This window comes from Eleutherodactylus coqui, chromosome 13 (genome assembly GCF_035609145.1).
Source record: "Eleutherodactylus coqui strain aEleCoq1 chromosome 13, aEleCoq1.hap1, whole genome shotgun sequence".
NCBI classification, from domain to species: domain Eukaryota; kingdom Metazoa; phylum Chordata; class Amphibia; order Anura; family Eleutherodactylidae; genus Eleutherodactylus; species Eleutherodactylus coqui.
This window is the reverse complement of record NC_089849.1, coordinates 19,608,094-19,631,049: the sequence shown is the minus strand read 5'-3', so window position 1 is coordinate 19,631,049 and position 22,956 is coordinate 19,608,094. Positions and strand designations below refer to the sequence as shown.

Here is a 22,956-nt window from a genome sequence, read left to right as displayed (position 1 = left end):
ATGTATCATGTCATTTATGTGTTAGAGTGAGTTGTAGTAATTACGGAACTTACTCTACAATTGCTGCACTTAAGTGACTTCCACCTGACAGGAGTCTACAAGTCTGATCCTTGTATAAATCTCCGAAGATGAATCATAGACCGGCAGTGTGTAACATAGACTGCACTACTGACAGGTGTAGCAGAGCTCAGTTTGTCATCTACAGGACACTACTGGCACACAGATTACTTCTATTGACCTTGTTGCTCCCAGATAAAGGGGTGACCTCTAGACATTAGACTGACCCCCGACACCAAGAGGCTCCTCAGTGGTTTAACTAGAAAGGCATTTATCCATAGTATTGTAGACTGGATGAGAGACCCCCGCACACGTGCCGATACGTTTATACTCATACCCATCTACACAGTGTTATATACAGTACTGTGCAGAAGTTTTAGGCAGGTGTGGAAAAATGCTGAGGAGACGAAAGGCGTTTGCCAATGTTGATTGTTCCCCTCTGCCGGCCAGAGCCAAAGCCAGGGAGAGGAGCATAAGCAGATATCACAGACACCATGTTGAAGCACCCTCTACATTGCCATTTTGGTTAAGCCTCCCAAGAGGCTGTGTGCAGGAAGTTCTAGCTCCCTGGTGATTTGGTGCTGACGCGGGTAGCATGCCAGCACTGGGAAGACAGGTCCCTCTATTAGGGACCATGAGAGGTCGTTTCATCCCTCTTGAGCACGGGAGTTTTTGGTGCGCTAAGCACCCGGTGTTAAGGGTTGGAACTGCGTCACAGCTCCAGTCTAGACAGAGAAGCGGACAGGAGTGGCAACGCAGTTCCAGAGTAGGTGGAGGCAGCAGCAGTAAATAGGGGCAACAAAATAGCGCTGTCCCTATACTAGGGAACAGCAGTGAAGAGAAAGTCACCACAGAACTGGACCTGACAACCTGGGGGCAAAGAAGTGCTCTAATGGAGCAACGAACTGACCATTAGGGTGAAGCACCCCACAGAGCTTGGGAGGAGAGGGAGTCTACGACCCCCCAGGTACCATATGAGAGAAAATCTCTGGCCAGAGGGGGGTGGGGGGGGGGGGGTGAAATGGACTTTTGGGACTGTTAGTGTAAAGAGTTAAAATGATGCCATAGCTTAATGATCTAGAACGCATGGCGTTGTAAGCGTTAAGTAGGAAATGTTATATGACCGTGTACAATACCTGATGTGATGTGTAACCTGTTTATGCTGTAACTTTCAGTAATGTTATTTTTGTAGAAAAAAAACGTGCCGCCTCTGCCTCCCATTTGTCATCGCTGCACCATCTGTGGCGTCCAAGCTTGAGGCGTGCCGTTGCGGAGGAGTCCAAGGGGATGTTCTTCAGATGATGGTTATGGGTGGCTTTATGGCGGCATGGGCTTAACTCAGTCGCGCACAGATGCAAAATGTAGATGGTGGCAGTAAATCTTCACTGTGTTGTCACGTGACGCCAGTACCTCTTTTCCTATAGATAGTTACTCTTCGGCAAATAATAGAGCCCACACACAAAGGTAACTTTCAAAACCAGAGGTTTCCTTTACTCACAGAATCCAACTTTGATTTTCCAAGAATACAGCACAATGACAGTTCAGACACGACACTTCTAGCAGACTTCTGATTCATCTCCATTACACACACTCTTACACTTCCTTCTAAGAGGCACTTTTCCTTCCCGTTACTAGGTGCCCTCAGTCCAAGTTATCCGATTTGATGATCCCCGGGGATACTCTCATGACACAGCGTTCTGCTCAACACTCCTGTCTCTCTCCCTTGGTGTTCAGTTATATTTCCCAGCAGGCACTATTACAAGCCACTGCTTTAAGTTTTAGTCCTGCTGCTAGTATGTCTCACGGAGTGTGAGACAAACCCATGGCTCTGTGGAGGCAGAAGCATAAGTCAGCTTTAGCCTCACGCTGACACATCCTCCTCCACCGACTACATCTCGGTTATCTCTTCCTCTCTCTATCTCTCAGACTTCAACTCTTCCCACTAATGCCCTCCACACGAGACCAACGACAACTCACAGGTTAAAGTGGGGAGGGAGGGAAGGGCGACAAGACAGGCTATTTAGCACATAAGACATATATTCACAAAACAGTTTCCGTGAGACAGACATACGCCTACCCTAAAGATACCCCAATTCCAGGCCACTACACCATCCTGAACCCGTGTTACACCACCACCAGCGAACGGTCTTTCAACTATGTGTAAATGTACATAGAAGAACTCGTGTTGAGAGTGCTTGGCCCCGTAGCAAGATTTTGCTTGGCATTGCCCTCACTCAAGCTTGGACATCTTCCAGCCCCATGTGAAAGAAAACTTATGTAAAAGTTCAGGTGAGGACACACTCTCCTGCCAGGTTGTGCTTGAAGAAAAACGTAAAAGGGTTGTACCAGAATAGACTTTTATCACCTATTCACAGCATAAGTCTAATCGTTGGAGGTCTCACTGCTGAAACCCCAAACAGTTCTCAAGAACGAGGGACTCGTGTTCTCCTTTTCTCGTCACTGCGGGGATGCTTCCCCCATCTGCAGTGATGTCACATTTTGCAGAAGCTGAATACTTGTACTCGGCTTTCTGTAGCAGTGCCCATTGATGATGAATGGAGCGCACTGTGCGTGTGCATCACTGCATTCAATGTCTTCCTCACTATGGGGGTTAAGCGTGGAAAAGTGATCCCTTTTTCACGTGATTGATGGGGGTCTCACTGCTGAGACCCCTATTGATCAGGCTTTTATTACCTATTCTGTGGTAGGATTTGTCTTTTTGGCTGCTGCATCACATTGTTGACTCATGTTCAGTCTATGATCTATTAGTATTCCCAAGTCTTTTTCACATGTGCTGCTGCTTAGCCAATTCTTCCCATTCTGTTTGTGGTCTTCTTAATTTTTCTTACTCAAATGTAGGACTTTGCATTTTACTCTGTTAAATACCATTATGTTATTTATCATCCACTGTTTAAGCTTGTCTAGATTTTTTTGAATCCTGTCTCTCTTTTCTAGTGTTATACATCCCTCATTAGCTTTGTGTTGTCGGCAAATTTGATCACATAGAACACATCAGAAGTTCAAAGTGAAACATTTTTTCATTTTATTTTAAAAAATTAACTTATTTAAAATTTAATGGCATCATAAAAGTTTGATAGGGTTAACAAAAGCCTGGAAAAGTAAGTGGTACTAATGAAAACAGCCGGAGGGGCAATTTTCTACTAAGTCGCATGACTGTGTATAAAAAGAGCATGTTAGGGAGGCCGAGTCTTTGAGAGGCCAAGAGGGACAGAGGTTCATCAATCTGTTCCGTTTAGAAAAATGTTCCTCAATTTTGCAAAGACTTTTAATATTCCACCATCTACAGTACATAATATCATCAAAAGATTCAGCGAATCTGGAGAAATTCATGTGGACAAGGGACAACGGTCAATATTCGATGCTAGAGATCTACAGACTGTCAGGCATCACTGCATTAAAAACAGGCAGGATTCTGTAATGAAAAATCACCGCATGGGCTCAGGAACACTTCCAGAAATCATTGTGAATACAGTTCGCTGTGTGATCAACAAATGTAAGCTAAGGCTGTATCATGCAAAGAAGAAGCCATATATAAACATAATCCAGAAATGCTGTCATCTTCTCTGGGCCAAAGCATATTTAAAATGGACTGAGGAAAAATGGGAAACTGTTCTGTGGTCAAAGTAATTAAAATTTGAACTTCTTTCTGGAAACTATGGACACCGTGTCTAGTGCACTCAGGAGGAGAGGGGCCATTGAGCTTGTTATCAGCACACCGTTCAAAAGCCTGCATCTCTGGTGGTATGGGGTTGCACTAGTGCCTATTACATGGGTAGTTTACACATCTTGAGAGGCACTATCAATGCTGAGCAGTCTATAGAGGTTTAAGAACAACATATGCTCTTATCTAGACAATGTCTCTTTCAGGGGAGGCCTTGCATATTTCAGCAAGACAATGATAAACCACATACTGTACCCATCACAACAGCTTGTGCGGCGCCTGAGCGAAGGCAAGCCATTGCGGAGGAGCCCACGGGTAAACAAGATGGATGTCATTGGTGGCTCTGCAATCTCTCCCAACAATGGTTGAAAAGGGCCTAGCTCGGTCGCACACAACTGAAGAGGCACGATGATGATAGTAACTATCTCTATCGATTTTGTCATTTAACATCAGTACCTTTGTGGGGAGAACTCAAGTTGTTGGTAGCAAAATAACTTAGACGAGTGCACGTTGCTTTGTTGTAAACCGAAGGTACACAGTTTACTGAGCACTTCTTAACACACTTAGCAAAATTCACAGTGTTGCGTACGTCTTTGCATTTTACAGATTAACATTGCTCCTGTACTAAGAATACCACAAACAGTTCTCTTCAACGCTTTCTCTCTCTATTTTAACATTACGCAGAAAAAAGTCACACCAGTCCTAGTTATCTGAGGGTTGTTTTTCAGAAGATTGTGTAGAAGATAGAGTGACTATGATAGGGCTGCTGGCACTTTTACTGACCTTGCTTTAACAGGGGGTTGTACAACTTGCTGCTGTGTAGACGGTTCCCAGAACTGTTCTCCTCTACTCTGTACTTGTTTTGGCAGTTCGTGCAACCCCACTCTCCAGTCGGGGCATATTAATTTTTGCAGCACTGTGATAGACCTCCTCACTCATCCACCTCCTGACAATGACTCTCTAACTCCTCCTTTCTACTCCTTCACTTTCTGCCGCTTTCCCGCACTTTTTTTCTCCTCTCTGCCTCACATCCTGCCTCGCCCTGCTCACTTTCCTGGGCTTGACTCAACTCCTTCCGCCACTACCAATGAGGGATTACTATGGCAAGCAGCCAATCAAGCGCAAGCTGTTGCCAGGCAGAATAGCTTTAGTCCAAAAATAGGGAAAAGACAGCTGAGCAGCTAGAAACCTACATCAGGGAAGAATGGGACATCATTCCTCTCGTAAGACTCCAGCAATCGGTCTCCTCACTTCCCAGGTGTTTACAGACTGTTGTAAGAAGAGCAGATGCTGCACAATGGTAGACATGGCTCTGGTCCAACTTTTTTTAGATTGTTGCTGCCATAAATTCCTAAATGATTTAGTTTGTTTAAATGAAATGAAACATTTCTCACTTTTCTATTAAGATATGTTATATGGTGAATAAAATATGGTTAGATGAGATCTCCAAATCATTGCATTCTTTTTACACAGCTGCCCAACTTTTTTGAAATTGGGTGGGTATCTATTAGAGATGAGCGAACGTACTCGGATAAGCACTACTCGTCCGAGTAATGTGCTTTATCCGAGTACCTCTCTGCTTGTCCTGAAAGATTCGGGACGCGCTGCGGAGCGGGGAGCTGCAGGGGAGAGCGGGGAGGAACGGAGGGGAGATCTTTCTCTCCTTCTCTCCCGCCCGCTCTGCCCCGCTCCCCGCTGCGACTCACCTGTCAGCAGCGGAGCGCCCCGAATCTTTCAGGACGAGCGGAGAGATACTTGGATAAAGCACATTACTCGGACGAGTAGTGCTTATCCGAGTACGTTCGCTCATCTCTAGTATCTATCTATCTATCTATCTATCTATCTATCTATCTATCTATCTATCTATCTATCTATCTATCTCATTTCTATCCTCAGTTTGGCCACTAGTAGCGCTGTTTTATTAGCATCTATAATAGATACTGTATCATTTTGCTTGGCTGAGAGATCAGAGCTCGCATAATCAGAGATGTGAGGATATTTGCACAAATTAGCATTTCTCTGTTTATTTTTCTGCTTATATTCCCTCTTTAAAGGGAGCGTCCACACAGCACATGTACCGCGGCTCATTCTGTGCAGATTAACAAGCAGATGTAGCTATCAAATATTTATTCTAATTGCAAATTACACAACTTCGGTTTGGCTGCTGTCTTCCCCTCTAATAATCCATGCTGACAGAGTGCCCATCGTAAGCTCATTACATGCTTCATGGATGGCTTTCTGTGTCATCGTAGGTGCCACCTGGGATTAATGGGGTTAAGAACAATAGATCTCAATTGTCTGGCAGCATATTTTGCAGTTTACTGCACTAAACCCAACGTCCCATCAGAATTAAAGGGAACCGGTCACCTCCATACAGCATCATAAGCTACGTTATGGTCCTGTTAGGGGAGGTGATGGGGAGGCGGGTGATGTCCTTTTTATACTCACCCGCTTCCTGGTCCTCGCAGGGTCTCCTATGGGAGAATGCACAGAACTCTAAAAACAGCTAGAATTTTGTGTGCCGCCCGGATTTTAGAGGGGAATACCGCGGGAACCAGGAAGTGGGTGAGTATAAAAAGCTCCCTGTCACTTCCCCTAATGTAAAGGGTGTGCCCTGCACCTTCCATTACACATAATAGCTCTGCTGATGTACAGAGCTTCTGGGAGCGCCCCGCCGACTCTGGTCCGGTACTCAACTGGGAATGGGAGTGGGGAAATAGCTCTGTGACCACTAACAGATGCCATATAACAAGCTCCCCCCCTCTGGCCAGAGCCACAGCTGGGGTGAGGAGACAGAGAAGGGCACAAGATGCCATGTCAAAGGAGCGCTGGATAGTGCCATTTTGTTATGGTCCTTATGAGGCTGAGAGTGGGGTCCCACCCCCATTGATGACGTGGGTGGTGACATAAATAGTGCGTCCAAATTCAGAAGATCAGCTCCGTGATAGGGGATAACAGGGGTCTGAAGCCAAGCCCTTAATCCTGTGAAACTTTTGGCACCCCGTAGGCATATAAAACAGCCTGGGAGCTGCGTCATAGCCCCAAGCAGACTGAGAAAAGCAAAGAAACCAGCAGCAGGTCTTAAAGGGGCCACAGAGCACGTGGTGGTGCCCATTATGAATTGTGACTAGAGCACTGTCCCAATGCTGGTCAATCAGCACGGGAGATGTAGACCAGCCCTGATGACTAGAGGGCAGATACTGGGGACATCGGAAGGACTTTTTGACCCTGGGGTAATCACCCTAGGGTCAAAGGGTACAGAAAGAAGCCATACTTCAGAGAAAGACACAGACCACGTGTAAGGAAAGAGATGCTCCTTTCCCACACAAGACTTGGTCCTGGAAGAGGACATGGGCCCAAGCTAAAATAAAGGAAAAGATGCCAGACATGTAAGGCCGGTCTCATATGGCCAAGTGTGCATACACTAGAGACGCTGGACTGATTCTGACAGATGGACCTGACTCAAAAGGTTGATATGTTATGCGGATGTTAATAATGGGCATGTACTGGAATAGCAAGGTACTTTATAGGGGAGCTATGTGCCAAAGAGAAGTTACGGCAGAGGGAAGTGATGTACTGCTGTTTTAATGTACCTCTTGCACCTACGGCGATTGCAGTCCACAAATAGGCAAAGCTCTGAAGTTACGTGAAAAGAAGAGAGAAAGTGAGTCTGTATTCTGTGCAGACAGCACCTACGGTGCATTGAGGCCACAGTGTCAGTGTGTGCCATGGACATCCAGAAATGACGTATACAGTACTAGATTGCCTTGCCGTTCTGAGAATTTAGACCTTTTATTAATGTGGAATGCTGGTTAAAACTTAGCTACCGTTCAAGTACCGAGTCCTCCGATGGAGCGGAAATATTCATCAAGTTCCAGTTCAGCAAAGTTATATTTTAAATCTGGTCTCCCACTCAATCAGTCAGCTGTTGCGCCATCCTGATTCTGTTGTCGCACCACCACCTGTGACACTAACAGCACCATAACTTAGTTTATGGTACTGCAGTAGGCAACAAGTTCCAGGTTTTCTTTAAAATCCATTCTTATACAAAGATTAGTCTATATGTATGTAGATATCTGCCTCCCCTTCCAGCAGCCTGTACTTAATTCATGGTTGGTGTTATCATGGTATTGCAGTAAGTAGGTGGAGGCAATAAGGTACAGCACCAAAGGAAGAAACTTTTTGCCATGTTCACTGGATATACACTTTGCTCCATAGGAGGGCATGCTGCTTGTAAGCATCTTGTGAATCTTGTGATCCTGTGCCATCTTCTGTGTGGCCAGTGCATCCGACAGCGCATGCGCATACCAAGCCATCTTGTGAATGGCCTTGCTCTACAAAAAACGCCGATTAGAATATGAAATACTGTGCCATCTTGTGTATGGCAATGTGTGTACATATCACGCCAACCTAAAGATGGCTTTACTGTATATGGATGCTAATTGGCATATAGGATCTACTATGGATACCTTATAAAATACCATCTGCAGCAATAAACTGGTAATAAGGGGAAAGGGGGTTAAGAGTAGAATAAGGGTGCCTACCCACTTGCGATTTTTTTTTTCCTGTGATGTTTTGCGTTTTTTCTCAAGAGCAATTAGTATAGAATGTGTTCTTGTCCATCTGGCTTTTTTTTTCCATTTCGTGGGGTTTTTTCACATAGGAACTGTCAGTTGCATATGTCTCCTTATTTTTCTCTTAATGCACCCCTGATTGTCAATAGAGGGCTGCAAAAAACGCGCGAAAACGCTGCGTTTTTCACGCGTGAAAATCGGCAACGCAAGTGGGTAGGCGCCCTAATAGAGAAGAAAATGGAGAGGCCCATAATCTCTATAGTAATGCTGCCAGATGATATTGGGTGATCTCGCGGTGGCCTTTATATTCCTGCGCATGCGCGGTAGACATAGCGGGTGAATATTATACTGTGAATCTGCACACTTCCATGCATGCGCAGCTGAGTTTGCTGGACGCCGACACACAATGATGGGCAATCCATACTGGAGGAGGAATGAGAGACTTACACCGGTGGTTTATGTCTTGTTTTAATGTTTCTTCATGCGATTTGATTGGTGCACTTTATTATATAATGGTGTGAACGCAGTTGTGTAGTGAGCTCTACAGAGAAGTATTCGAAACGTTGCCTGTCTATATGATTGTGAGGAAATACGGACACATCCTTGGGATGCTTTGATCTACTGGCACCGTAATCCTGCTGTCCTGCAGGATGAGTTGTGACAGGGGGTGAGCATCCTCACATGAGTGCTCCCGGGGGCGCACAACTTCGGTAACTCACTTGATTTGTTTCTTATACATTGTAAGCAAATGTACAATAGGTACATAAACCATTAAGATTCTAAATGCAGCATGAACAGCTAAGAATAGCAACAATACATCTTGAACTATACCCAACACAGTAAAAACTTAGATAATTTGTACCACATTTGCATAAGCATTGGATAGAATTCAGAAACAAATATAGCATAAAAGCAAAGATATTTTAACATGGTTTTTTCATCTTATATTTCAAACTAGCTTGTCAACCGCGACTTCGTCCACGTGGAATGTGTATTTTTTAATCCAATCAGTGTTTTGCTGTATCTTGAAGTGTAAAAAGTTGAAATAGTGAATGGAATATAACTTCAGTCTGCTATGCCAGCACAGTTCTGTACGTTTTTGGTCTTGTCATCTTTTGCTAGCATATAAAGGTTTTGTGGGCTGTATACATGTGAGTCGCCACATAGAGCTGCCCATGAGAAAACACGTTTTTTCTAAATGTACACCTGCTACCTTAAGTGTTTGCCCTTGAGCCCTATTGATCGTCATCGTAAATGCTATTTCTAGAGGGAATTCGTTACACTGCTGAGGTAAAATAAAAGCTGCGCTTTGATTGGTTGCTATGGGCAACACAGATTTTCTTTAAAGTCTCAATCTATGTTAATGTGTCTTTCATTCAAACTTTAATCCCGGGCAACGCCGGGTATCCCTGCTAGCTTAATAATTGCATATGTGCAGTAACGACGTCTGCCCTCACTTGTCTGCCCGATTGGGGAGGTCTAGCTTATGATGTGCCCCCCCTTCCTCTCCACTAAATAATCGCATTTGTGTGGCAATGGCGTCTGCCCTCCCGTGTCTGCTCGTTTGTGTAGGCATAGCGTATGATGTGCCCCCCTTCCCCTCTGCTCTGCCACACTGCGCTGGCGGCAGAGAGGAGGTGCCCCTGAGCATCACCAAATAAATCTGTCTTGTCGCGCTCCCTGGAGAACTCTATACATTTTCGGGATAAAACATGGCGTATGTCCTTCCTCAAGATGCAAGCTATCTCCCTGCCCAATTATATCAAAATCACTTCAGCGGTTTAGCCGTGAAAATGTAACAAACAGACAGAGTTGCTTTCTCATTTATAATATTAGTATGGATAAATGCCTCAGTTCTTGTGCAACCATTCCTCCAGCTGCCTACCCTCGGACTAGTAAGGGTCTAATGATCCTTATCCTCTGGTGAGTGGTTGTCCATTGGACAAGAAAGCTTTGATCCGTAAGATTGCCATATCAGACACATAGGCTGCCTCTTAAGACATGATGTACATTTGGCTGTGTCTCTATTTCGGAGATGAGTCGTCTTACAAAGAGAAGAGGGGCTGGTAAGTATCAGACTGGCATCATTGATAAATCAACTGCTTTGACAAGCAAAATAAGGTGTAAATATTTCCAGTATACACATGAAAAACCATTTAACAATCACTGTTTGGCTGTCTTCATACGAGCGTATATACACCGGTCATCAGAAAGAATTCATTAGATCCATTGCATTCATTCATATGGCCCGGCAGATGTATAAAGGGTAAATAGCTACGTATGTACGTTCGTGTGAAGGCAGCCTTAAGCAGGTGCTGTTATCAATGTCTGAACTAATATACATAATTCCAGAAAAATTATCTTTCAATGCCTCTGACCCAATTTATAGGCTTTGACTATAAGTCACCATCAGATGTAGGTGCTTTGTACCATTCTTCTGTGCATAGCTTTGTGTCTGCGATGGGAACCACAATTCTATACTAGCGGACCGGGGAAAACCAAATCTCCAAGGATTAAGTGTCATCTTTCCATTGGGTGTTTTCCCGATTAGAGTATAATGTAATGAGTAGATATTATCCATGGGTTATGTTTCTCCTCTTTAGCACTAATCTTAAACGTTGAGGTTCCCATTGAGTCCATCTTCCTTGCCACTATGTGAACTGTGAGACACTTCTACAATCATCAATAGATTCTGAATCCTCTCAAGCACTCCATTGAAGGTTCCATCACCAACATAGAAGGGGGTTCTTTATTGTAAGAGCAGTGAGACTGTGGAACTCTCTTCCTGAGGACGTGGTGATGGCAAAATCCATAGAGGAGTTTAAGAGGGACTAGATGCCTTTCTAGAGTGCTATGATATTACAGGATATAGACATTAAATAACCAGAAGGGTTGTTGATCCGGGTCTTGGAGTCAGGTAGGAACTTTTAAAATGATGGTCCAGGGATTATTCTGACTGCCATTATGGAGTCGGGAAGGAATTTTTTTCCCTCAAATAGGCTAAATTGGCTTTTGCCTTCCTCTGGATCAACAAGGGGATGGAAACAAACTGAACTGGATGGACATTGTCTTCCTTCAGCCTAGCATACTATGTTACTATGCTATGTAAATGTGGTCCCCTATCATGCTTAATTACCTCAGGGGACTCCATATTGAAATACTACCTCAGACAGTCGCATCTTAAACTGTAGCTATATTCTTTTTTGTAGCTGTGGTCACAACCTATAAAGAGATCAAAACAAATATACACTCATATCGGCCAACTTGCACAGATGGAGGAGGCCTCCTTGCATTAAAGGGTAAGATACTCATACAGCGTGTTGGGCAGGTACCTTCACCATTTTACCTGGGCTATGACAGGCACAGACAATGCCAGCTTGTACAAACCTTGTTGCGACACTGTTAAACCCTGGGGCAATCCAAGCAGAAGACATTACCTTGATTAAACAGAGCTGAAGTCTTAGCAGCTTCATCCGCCCTCCTGTTTCCTCCAGCCTTTTGAGCGGTCTCTTTAGTGTGAGTCTGGACTTTGATGATGGCTACCTGTTTGGGTAGAGTTAGTGCCGACAACAATTCTAATACAATTTCTGATTGGCTTGCATGAGAACCCCACAAAGCTTCTAGTATGCCAATGGGCCCATAAATGTGGGCAATGTGTGTAGCTTACAATCTTACCTCCAGCCATCTTACATGCCTTGGGGAGTGTCTTCAGCTCCACTTCCCAATGGGCCAGCATCTAGATCTACAACAATAAACCACCTATCTATGGCTTGAGACATGATACCTTCAATACAGATATATATTACAATTATGTAGTGGCCCAGAGTTAGGGGCCTCCACAGCACTTATTTAGCTACCTCATGTAGAGTGTCTATGTATGTATACTGTATGTGTAGTGTCCAAGAGTGAGAGTGTTATGTGATGTATGATAGTTATGTATTGCATGTGCGCTGATATCTGTGCTGTGTGTTAAATCAGCCTATGTCACTTATCTGTAATACTAATCCCTTTGTATTGTCATGTTCCATTGTGTGTGTTGTCTCAGAGTTAATGTCTGGTGTCTGGAACATGTAACTGTCTGGTCTGTTATGTGTATTGCCCTTCCTAACCTGTGTGCATGTGATCTGGTGTGAGTCAGGTGCTGGGAGGAAGAGTTTAGTGGGGGAGAGAGGAGTTGGAGTCTGGAGTTGACCGAGAGAGGAGGTGGACGTGAGAGCAGTAGTCGGGATGGGAAGGAGGAAGTACACCTGGAGCCATGGGAGACCTCACCTTGGACGAGAGTGAGGACCAGGTTCTGTACTCGTGGAGTTCCCTGTCAGTCATCCCTAGTTAGTCCTGGGATTGGGTAGTAGGTTTTACCCTAGCCCAGGATTGGTTGGTGGAGAGGTATAAAAGACAGAACTGGGTGTGGTTGAGGGGTTCCATCAAAGTTCCAGTGCTGGAGGTCATTTAGAAGAGGGAGTCGGTCCTTCTGGGGAGTGTGGAGTCTGGACTAGGCTAGCATGAAGATGAGTTAAGCCAGTCTGGAGGCAGTGGCCTGGAAGCCAGCCAGTCAGAATGCATAGTTGTGGAGTCAGCTGGTTGGGAGAACTAAAAAAAAGCAGAGTCATGTTCATCCCTGCTTGAGAAGGAGTCTAAGTCAAGGAAGGCCCCGCAGAATCTGGAACGAAAAAGCAGCCAATTCAACTGTGACTTTATCTTGACCCTGTACATGCAGCAGTCAGTGTGTCCTTGCGTCTTCATTACTCCCTCTATTCCTCCACGAATAACTTCCCAGCACAGTCGCCAGATAACTTAGCCTGGCAGCCCCTATCCTTCTTCATGTTGTTTGTACAAGTTTTTGTTGGCAAAGTTATTAATTATTGGCGAAGAGTGTGAACGTTGTCATTTATTTGCAAGCATTCAGTAAACTGTGTGCCTTCGGTTTACTACAACCCTTGTGGACTTCTTTTTTTTATTTCGTCATTGTAAGAACGCAATTAATCAAAGACAATGGCGCCACATCAAACATTACTCGAACCACCAATTGTTGTTGCTAAATTCCCTTGTGAGATCCTCCTACTGTATTAGCTATCGTTTTACACAGGGTAGCCACCACCATGACCAGATCAGAGTTTGCATATCCTCTCGGCTATCCCTGCCAAGTCCTGCTCGCTGCAGTTAGAACATATTACTTTGGCATTTGAGTGTAGACAGTATACTAGGAAGGTATGACATAGGTCATTATTTGTTGCCAAACATTCAATCCAAGCAAGCAGTGTTTGTTACTTAAAAGTAATGTGATGTGCAGTATATAAAAATAACCTTATTGCCATGTATTCAATATCAACACACCGATCCCCATTGTTAACCCCTCACATGCCACAATCAATGTTGAGAGGGTGTTCCCTCTGTGATGTCTTGGGCCTGCTGTGATGTCATCACAGAGGGCTGATGGGCTGCCATAGTAGCTTGACACCAGATAATGGCATCTGGATCTACCATGGCCTGTGGCTGCTATTATTAGCAACACAGTATAGAAGTGCTGAAATAGACTCATTATCAGTAGCATCCCTTCACTAGAAGGAGTTGTCGGATTGGAAGGAAACTTTCTCTGTGTAAGCAAAAGCATAATTTATTGTGGAAAATTGACCCCTTGAAGGGAGGATCTAGTACATTGTTCTACCGCCTCTACCTTGGATACAAGATGTGATATGGGCAGGCATGGTGGTTCTAGTACCCTGTTGTACCGCCTCTACCTTGGATACGAGATGTGACATGTTTGCTGGTCTAGCACACCCTTGCACAGAGCTGATTTCTGCAGGAGGCAGACAGCTCCATTCTTACTCCAGTGGCCAGGCTTAGTATTGCAAACCAAGTTCCCATTGAAATGAAAGACGTGGAAAATGCCTTTGAATGTTCCTCATGCTCTGTCAGTTTAGCACTCTGCACACTGTTTACGTTCTTACTTAGAGCTCTATGTAAAGCTCCGTCTATTCTTGCTATGCCGGGCCCAGCACACAGCCCAGGGCTTATTCCAAGATCGATTCAAGGTCACAGCCAAAATACTTTGAAAATGAACACACACAATATTAACCACTTCAAGACTATCGGAGCTACTTCAATTCACAAACCCCATGAGGTCTTCAGGTTGTTCTGTAGGTTAACTTGCTTTATTGAGTCCACCATTATGTGCAATTATGGCTTTAGAGCTTAAACAGACAAACGTGTTACGTTCTATTGGTTCTATTCTCTGCGTTATGCCCATGGGATTCTAGTGTTTGCATACTGCAGAGAATAGAACCCACTGATTTCAATAGGTTCATTCTCACATCTTGTTTTCGCTAGCACAAAAATTAGGACCTGCTCTGTCTTGTGCGTGTTTGTGCACCAAAGAGCCCCATAGAGGTCTATTGGAGGTGAGCAAACACAAGCAGCTGTTCGCTCGGGTATGCACTAAATGCAGCACGTACCTGTGATCACCAGCACCTACGCTCATTAGCCTTCTAAATCAGGGCGGGGTGACTCCCCAACCATGTGAATGAGCGGTGCTCAGTATTTGCGCAGACACAAGTGAAAAATAGGCTCAAGTGCAAAGAATTGTGCAGGAGCCAGTGTATTGTGTAACACGCTCATCTGTCGAAACCCTTAAGATGCTGGGGAACAGATTTTGCAAGGTGTTAAACATCTTTCATACTAAACTTAACCCATGTCCAATGCAACAGCTTCATTAGTTGGTGCGCATTTTGGGTATATGTGGGAGGAGATCTCACAGTCCTTTCCAGCATATCCCAAACATATTCAATGGGATTATTTGGGCGCCAAGGCAGTGTGGAGAATTCACTGTTATGTTCCCTCTAATCACTGTCTATTAACCATAACTCGATGATACAGAGCATTGTCATGTTGAAAGATGACATTGTGGCCGGGGAAGACTTCCTGAAGATATGGGTGCAGATGCTCAGCTAACAGGTCCCTTTATCGTTCAGCATCCAAGGATTGTAGTATGATGACAATGGTCCTAGGCCATGCCAGGAAAATGCGCCCCAGACTATGACACCTCGACCAGCAGTCTGTTGAACCCCAATCATGCATCCATGGGTTACAGTTTCATGCAGTTCATGCAAAATGTGGACCTGACTATTTATATGGTTGAGCTTGAAATGGGACTTGTCCCTCCAGACAAACTTCTGCCATGTCTCCAAGGTCCATTGACGTCTTTCCTGGGCCCATATGAGGCATTGTTGGTGATGATGCGAGGTCATCAAGAGCACCCTTGTTGGTCTTTGGCTATTGAACCCCACTCAACACAAGGTATGCCAGATGGCCATTGTGAAAATTTGTCCAACTTCCCCGCTGTTGTACTGCTGGGGGTCAGTTGATTCACTGTGGCACGTCGTTGTTGAAATAGCAGACGTGCCACACAACCCTCGCCTCTAGGATCAACCACATGTGGCCTGCAGCCGTGTGATCTTCAGTCAGATGTCTGTCCATGATTCAACCAGTCTTAATACATTCTTGATACTGTGGTTTGCGAACAGCCAACAAGTGTGACCACACCTCCGGGCACCAACAATTGGCCCATGGTCATAGTCTCCACGTTTGTCTATGACTGCCAAATGTAGTCTTGTGCTGCGCAGAGGACAGGTCAATACTTTAGTTGAAAGCCGATCGTGATGCGGCCATCATGTCATACCTCGTTACTGATCACAAGATGCCTGCAGTTCCTATACGGTAATCATTCAATGTATTGTAGACAGCGGATCAAGAAATAAGAATCATGCTTTTTTCCTATAGTATTATTTTGCATTGTTTTGTTTGGTGGTGGACTTCAAAAACATCAGCAGAAGGTTTAGGTCCAACAGAGGAGGCATCTTGTAGGCTTTGCCAAGACTTTGTACCAACTTACTTAAAGCCAATCTATAAACTCCCGGCTGATACATTTTGCCTACACTGATAATTTGCAATAAACTATTAGGATATGAGATAGATTGGTGCTGATGATGTGTTTAGCTCACAGAGGATTGTCTAGGCTGGATAAAACTGTAGCAAACCCTTGTAGTGTGGTATATTTATTGGGGTAACTGAATTCTATGGCAATCAGCTGGTGCACTTAGATTGCTTTAGAGACTATAATGAGGGATGTCCCTAGGTCAAGTTAGAAACACTCTCATTGACAGTGTCACCCTGTGCAGGACTTACCTGTCCTATGGCACCACTATGTTAATAAACAATGGAGGGGTGTGGGGTTGGCATAAGGGTCACATTGGACTCTTTTTTTTGGATTTGCCAGTGATATAGGGGAAGAAAGGGTCCAGCTAGTGCCATTTCTTCCATTTTGGGGACGGGCTGAAGGCGAAGTGCCAACTCAGCATGAAAGGTGTTACCATACAGCGCGGCACGGGATCCCGCGGTCGGCGCGCGTCGCTCCGGCGTCGGCTCCAGCAGCCTGGAGCCCTGTGTCGAGGTTATCCCAGCAGCTTGGGACGGCCGGTGGGCGGCGGCATGGGCGTGTCCACCCGTAGGGTGCCGCCCGCACTCCTCCGTTCGTCTTATACAGCAGTGGGTGGAGTTGCCTCCTCCCACTCTCCGCCCGGGGGCGGAACCTTGTGGTTAAGAGACTGGCAGTGATGTGAGCTCACTGCCAGTTATTGGTTCTGCTTTCAGCTAGTCAGTCTGTCTGCAGTTTACCTCAGCCAGTCCCTAGTTGTCTGTCAGCCCTGCTATCCTTTCTCAGCCTGTTTCTGTTGGTCCTGTTAGCCCCTAGTCTGGTCTGTCCCAGTCAGCACTAGTTGCTATTCGGGTCCTGTCTATCTGCCTGTGAGCTCCATCTCCAGCCCTGCTTGTACTTGTAAGTTTTGTTGGTTTGTTACACCTGCCTCTTCTGTCGGCACTCTGTCCCCTGTTAGTAGTTCCAGCTAGGCAGTCGCCAGGTCCCTAGCCAGTGCAGGGACTGCCGCCCAGTTGTCCGCCTGGGGTTAGCCAGGGCCGAGGCAAGTAGGCAGGGACAGTGGGGTGCAGGAGATCAGGGCACCCCAACTGGCGCTCGGGGGGCAGAGTGCCGTAACATAATAACTGGCCCTTAAAATACCTTTTTTTTCATGGCGGCGATCAGCGCCCTTGCAAACCAGCTGCAAGACCTGGTGCCGGTGATCCGGGATTTGTCAGCTCGCATGGTGGCCCAGGAGCAGTGGGCGTTGTCGCAGGGGCAGAACGCCTTTACCAGTCCCGAACCCAAGTGCCCTCTCCCCGAGGTGTTCTCTGGGGAGAGGAACAAGTTTTTCGTTTTTCAACAGGCGTGTCGCCTGTTTTTTCGGATGCGTCCCCGTTCTTCGGGCTCAGAGGCCCAGAGGGTCGGGCTTATAATGTCCCTGCTGCGGGGCTCTGCCCAGACTTGGGCCTTTTCTATTCCCGAGGGTTCCCCCTCCCTGCAGTCGGTGGACTCCTTTTTTCAGGAACTCGGGGGCATCTTCGATGAGCCGGACCGAGTGGGGTTGGCGGTTTCACGGTTGCTGGCGCTGCATCAGGGGTCGCTTTGTGTGGAGGATTATTGCTCCAGTTTCAGACGCTATGCGGGCGACACTGCATGGAACGAGAGTGCCCTGAAGGACGTTTTTCTGCAGGGTCTCTCGGACGCGGTCAAAGAGCTGTTGATCTCCCATCCCATTCCCGGGTCCTTAAAGGAGGCCATGGAGCTAGCGGTGAAGGCAGATAGGAGGCTCAGGGCTGGGAAGCAGGACAGGCAGACCAGTAGAGTCAGGGAGGTCGTTTGTCCGGTTCCCTCCTCTTCCGTACCAGTCTCTGTTCCCGAACCTATGGAACTGGACCCGCTGGACCCCAAGGAGCGACGCCGAGTTCGGTTATTGCATCATCTCTGCCTCTACTGCGGGAAAGCTGGACATCGGGTGATAACCTGCCCCCTGAGGCCTCAGCGCCCACAGTCCGAATCGGCAGAAAGACTCCCAGTCCTAGGCGATTGCAGGGAGGGTCGCCTAGGACCACAGGTACGTCCTAGACTTCTAATACCCTGCCAGGTTAGATTCCGGAACTTCTCCCGCCTAGGGCAGGCATTTATTGATTCCGGAGCAGCCGCTAACCTGGTAAGCATGCGTCTTGTTGAGCCCCTGAGGGCGGAATTTTTGGCGCTGAAGACGCCAATTCGTTTTGCTAGCATTGATGCTACTCCTCTGGCTTCGGGCTTGGTACGATGGAGGACCCCAGTGTTACAACTCACTGTGGGGGGTCGCCATTCGGAAGGTCTATCATTCCTGGTAATGGAGAAAATGTCGGTAGACATGGTACTAGGGATGCCGTGGCTGGCGTTGCATAACCCCCAATTCGATTGGGCCACTGGGGAGCTAACCCAGTGGGGCCCGTTCTGCCATAGCCATCGCGCTTCCCATCCTCCCTGCTCAGTCGAGACCGCACTCAGTCCCCGAGGTCCCACTTACCTTCACACCCCGTCCGCCTGCCCTGCTGCTGATGTCGCCACCGATGCCCTGCAGGGGGGACGGAAGAAAGGGGTGGGGTCTCGTATGCAGTTGCGTTGTGAGGAGAGTCTGTCGGTGGTTGAGCCGTACAGGGCGGGACAGAAGGGGTACCGGTCCTCTGGAAATCGCAAAAGGAGGGGTCGCAGGGGGTTCCATAAGTCTGTGTCGAAACCTGTTGTCCCTTCGGTGATGCCCACCTCCGGTCCCCCGCCGCCCACCCCGGTCCGTGATGAAGTTGAATACGAGGCCCAGGAGATCCTGGATTCTCGCCGGGCTACAGGAACCTTACAATATTTGGGGGCCCGGAAGAGTTTTTTGGAGTATGATAGCTCAGATGACAGTGATTTTAAAGTTGGAGATGCCTCAGATTTTGAAGGCAGCGTCATTGGTAGCGAGGATGGGTCAAAAGACAGTGGTGAATGGTTGGACATTGACTCGGAAGACGACCTGAAACATGACGATATGTCAACGGTTGGCCCTGAAGGAAATGGGGCAGCCACAGACTACCGAAGTCATGGACCTGAGGATCAGCCCATGGTGACCGCCCAGGTGGGTCACATTCTCGGGTTGGTACAGCGTTTTCGCAGCCGCCTCCTGGATAAGCCTGGTCGAGTTTCCGGGGGCCCGGAGGTCCCCCGTCAGAGGGGGGGTAATGTTACCATACAGCGCGGCACGGGATCCCGCGGTCGGCGCGCGTCGCTCCGGCGTCGGCTCCAGCAGCCTGGAGCCCTGTGTCGAGGTTATCCCAGCAGCTTGGGACGGCCGGTGGGCGGCGGCATGGGCGTGTCCACCCGTAGGGTGCCGCCCGCACTCCTCCGTTCGTCTTATACAGCAGTGGGTGGAGTTGCCTCCTCCCACTCTCCGCCCGGGGGCGGAACCTTGTGGTTAAGAGACTGGCAGTGATGTGAGCTCACTGCCAGTTATTGGTTCTGCTTTCAGCTAGTCAGTCTGTCTGCAGTTTACCTCAGCCAGTCCCTAGTTGTCTGTCAGCCCTGCTATCCTTTCTCAGCCTGTTTCTGTTGGTCCTGTTAGCCCCTAGTCTGGTCTGTCCCAGTCAGCACTAGTTGCTATTCGGGTCCTGTCTATCTGCCTGTGAGCTCCATCTCCAGCCCTGCTTGTACTTGTAAGTTTTGTTGGTTTGTTACACCTGCCTCTTCTGTCGGCACTCTGTCCCCTGTTAGTAGTTCCAGCTAGGCAGTCGCCAGGTCCCTAGCCAGTGCAGGGACTGCCGCCCAGTTGTCCGCCTGGGGTTAGCCAGGGCCGAGGCAAGTAGGCAGGGACAGTGGGGTGCAGGAGATCAGGGCACCCCAACTGGCGCTCGGGGGGCAGAGTGCCGTAACAAAAGGCATGCAGACAGTGGGACACATCTTCAATGTGGCTAGCTGGGGTTGGCTTTGTTGTGTATACAGATATTAAAGGGATTGCTCAGGAAAATATGTCTGCTTTCTCCCAGGAACATCATCATACTTGTCCATTGGTTGTGTCTGGTATTGCAACCCAGTTCCATTGAAGTGAATGGAGCAAAACTGCAATACCACACATAACCTGTGCACAGGTGCAGTGCTGTCTTTAAAAGAAAGCAGCCATATTTTTATAACCCTGGACAACCCCTTTCATGAGCTCCATCCTTCGGCATGACATTGTTCAGCTTGCCTGTGCATGTTTGTAGTCGTGCTATAGTAGCGTTAGTCAAAAATATGGCTTGTTAATATTCATATAATCATGTGAAGGGTGGGTGTACCTTTTGGCAATACTTCAGTTAATAAGAACACAGACTTTGCAGTGCATATATGCATATTAAATGAACCCCATGGTCATAGGTGGCCACCATTAGCAAGAGCTAGTCGTGAGAACCCCAAAAGACTCTCCACAAAACCCAGGCTCAGGATCAGTCGCTATGAATTATTTTCTAGTTTGCCATTTCCATAAACAAGGCGCTATATGTGGTATTGCATAGGGTTGCCGTTTGGCTTTCCAAATGTTGCAAAACAACTTCTCTAAGCTTGTTAAGAGTTTTACTATTGCAACAGCTGGAAAAAGGCTACAGGTAGGTTGTAGACCAGCCAGTGGTCAGAATCCATCTAACTGTAGAGGGCGTGATATGCTGTACATGGGGCTCACAGGTATACTTTTATCTTGTTTCAGGCTCTTCTTATGGTGCTGTCAGGTGTTACCCAAGGTCAACCTTCTCCTAATCCTAAAGAAAACATAATCATCAACAATAAGGTGAGTAAAAGCTTTAGTGGACATGAATTTAGCAGTTTTTATACACAGTAGATATATTATATGTAGAAAAGCAATTAAGAAAATTTACAAAGTTAATTATGCTGTACTTTTCCTGCATTATACCTCCCCTGCCCATGTGCCCTTTATATTTTCCTTTCCCATGTGCATAACCTTACTAATAACCTTACACGTCACGATTATACACTAAATGGCAAACCACTGGGGAACACTGACATGGAAAAGGACTTGGGGAGTGTAGTTAACTGTAAGCTTAACTGGAGCAACCAGTGTCAGGCAGCTGCTGCCAAGGCAAATAGGAACATGGGCACTAGTACTCAAGAAGGAGCTTGAGGGGGTACAAAGGTGGGCAAATAAAGTAATAAATGGAATGGGCGAACTACAGTACCTGGAGAGGCTATCAAAATTGGGGTTATTTAGTTTAGAAAAAAAACCTAATAACTCTGTATAAATATATTGGGGAACAATACAGAGATCTCTCCCATCATCTATTTATACCCAGGACTGTAACAAGTGGGCGCCCTCTACATGTAGATCAAAGAAGGTTTCTACACAACATAGAAGGAGGTGCTTTACTGTAAGAGAAGTGAGACTATGGAACTCTCTGCTTGAGGATGTGGTGATGGTGAAGTCACTAAAAGAGTACAAGAGGGGTTTGGATGTCTTTCTTGAGTGTAACAATATTACATGTTATATCACTAATTACTCAGAAGGGTAGGCAATCCAGGGATTACTCCGATTGTCAGGCTTGGAGTTGGGAAGAAATTTTTTTCCCTAAAATGAGGAAAATTCGCTTCTACCTGATTGGGGTTTTCTGCTTTCCTCTGGAACAACATTGATGGCTGAACTAGATGAACATATGTCTTTTTTTTCAGCCTGACATACTATGTTACATCCTGTATTATACTGCAGAGCTGCACTCACTATTCTGCTGGTGGAGTCACTGTGTCCATACATTACTTATCCTGTACTGAGGCTAAGTTACATCCTGTATTATACTCCAGAGCTGCACTCACTATTCTGCTGGTGGAGTCACTGTGTACATACATTACTTATCCTGTACTGAGGCTGAGTTACATCCTGTATTATACTCAAGAGCTGCACTCACTATTCTGCTGGTGGAGTCACTGTGTACATACATTACTTATCCAGTACTGATCCTGAGTTACATCCTGTATTATCCTCCAGAGCTGCACTCACTATTCTGCTAGTGGAGTCACTGTGTACATACATTACTTATCCAGTACTGATCCTGAGTTACATCCTGTATTATCCTCCAGAGCTGCACTCACTATTTTGCTGGTGGAGTCACTGTGTACATACATTACTTATCCTGTACTGCTCCTGAGTTACATTCTGTGTTATACTCCAGAGCTGCGCTTTATAATAAACATTTGAACATGTTCTTCATGAAGAGGAAGAATGGAGGTGACTTCTTTTAAGTATTTCTTCGTCCAATCTTTTGTTCAAGTAAAGACCAAACTGATCTTCGACAGGGTTCCTTTTCTATCCTGCGCTAATACTGAATGCTCTTAGGAAGGTAGAGATTCATGTAGGTTCACACCTTCTCAGATACCAACCTGAGAATGGAGATCTCATTGTATGTAGGAGCCAGTATCTACTTCCAGTTCTGCCTCTTTGCTATGTATACAGTCGTCAGTGATTACTAGTGATGTGGGCAGTTGTGATTTTAGTAAATTCGTTGCTGAGGGCAAGCTTGGAGGAGAAATGCTCCTCGTTGGCCATATTCTTTCCCCATTACTTGTCAAGGTAGTCTGCTCCTATGGCACAAAACCCCTTGTTTATTACTAGTCATAGGGAGAGTTGTAGGCAATGGTGGATAGTCCAATAAGTGATGCCTGTCATCATGAATATTGTAATCTGGTGTAATTTTGATATGCTTGTCATCGAGGCATGCATGGAGGACCAG

General features: G+C 46.3%; 1 protein-coding gene across 1 annotated transcript in view; it reads left to right on the top strand.

The window, feature by feature from the left end:
- Positions 1-22,956, top strand: part of LOC136587568 (cadherin-like protein 26) — an 85,710-nt gene that overhangs the window by 1,533 nt on the left and 61,221 nt on the right. Inside the window, exon 2 of the mRNA XM_066586236.1 lies at positions 20,928-21,008. Coding sequence (XP_066442333.1) covers positions 20,928-21,008 — 81 coding nt within the window. The remainder of the gene's footprint in view (positions 1-20,927; positions 21,009-22,956) is intronic.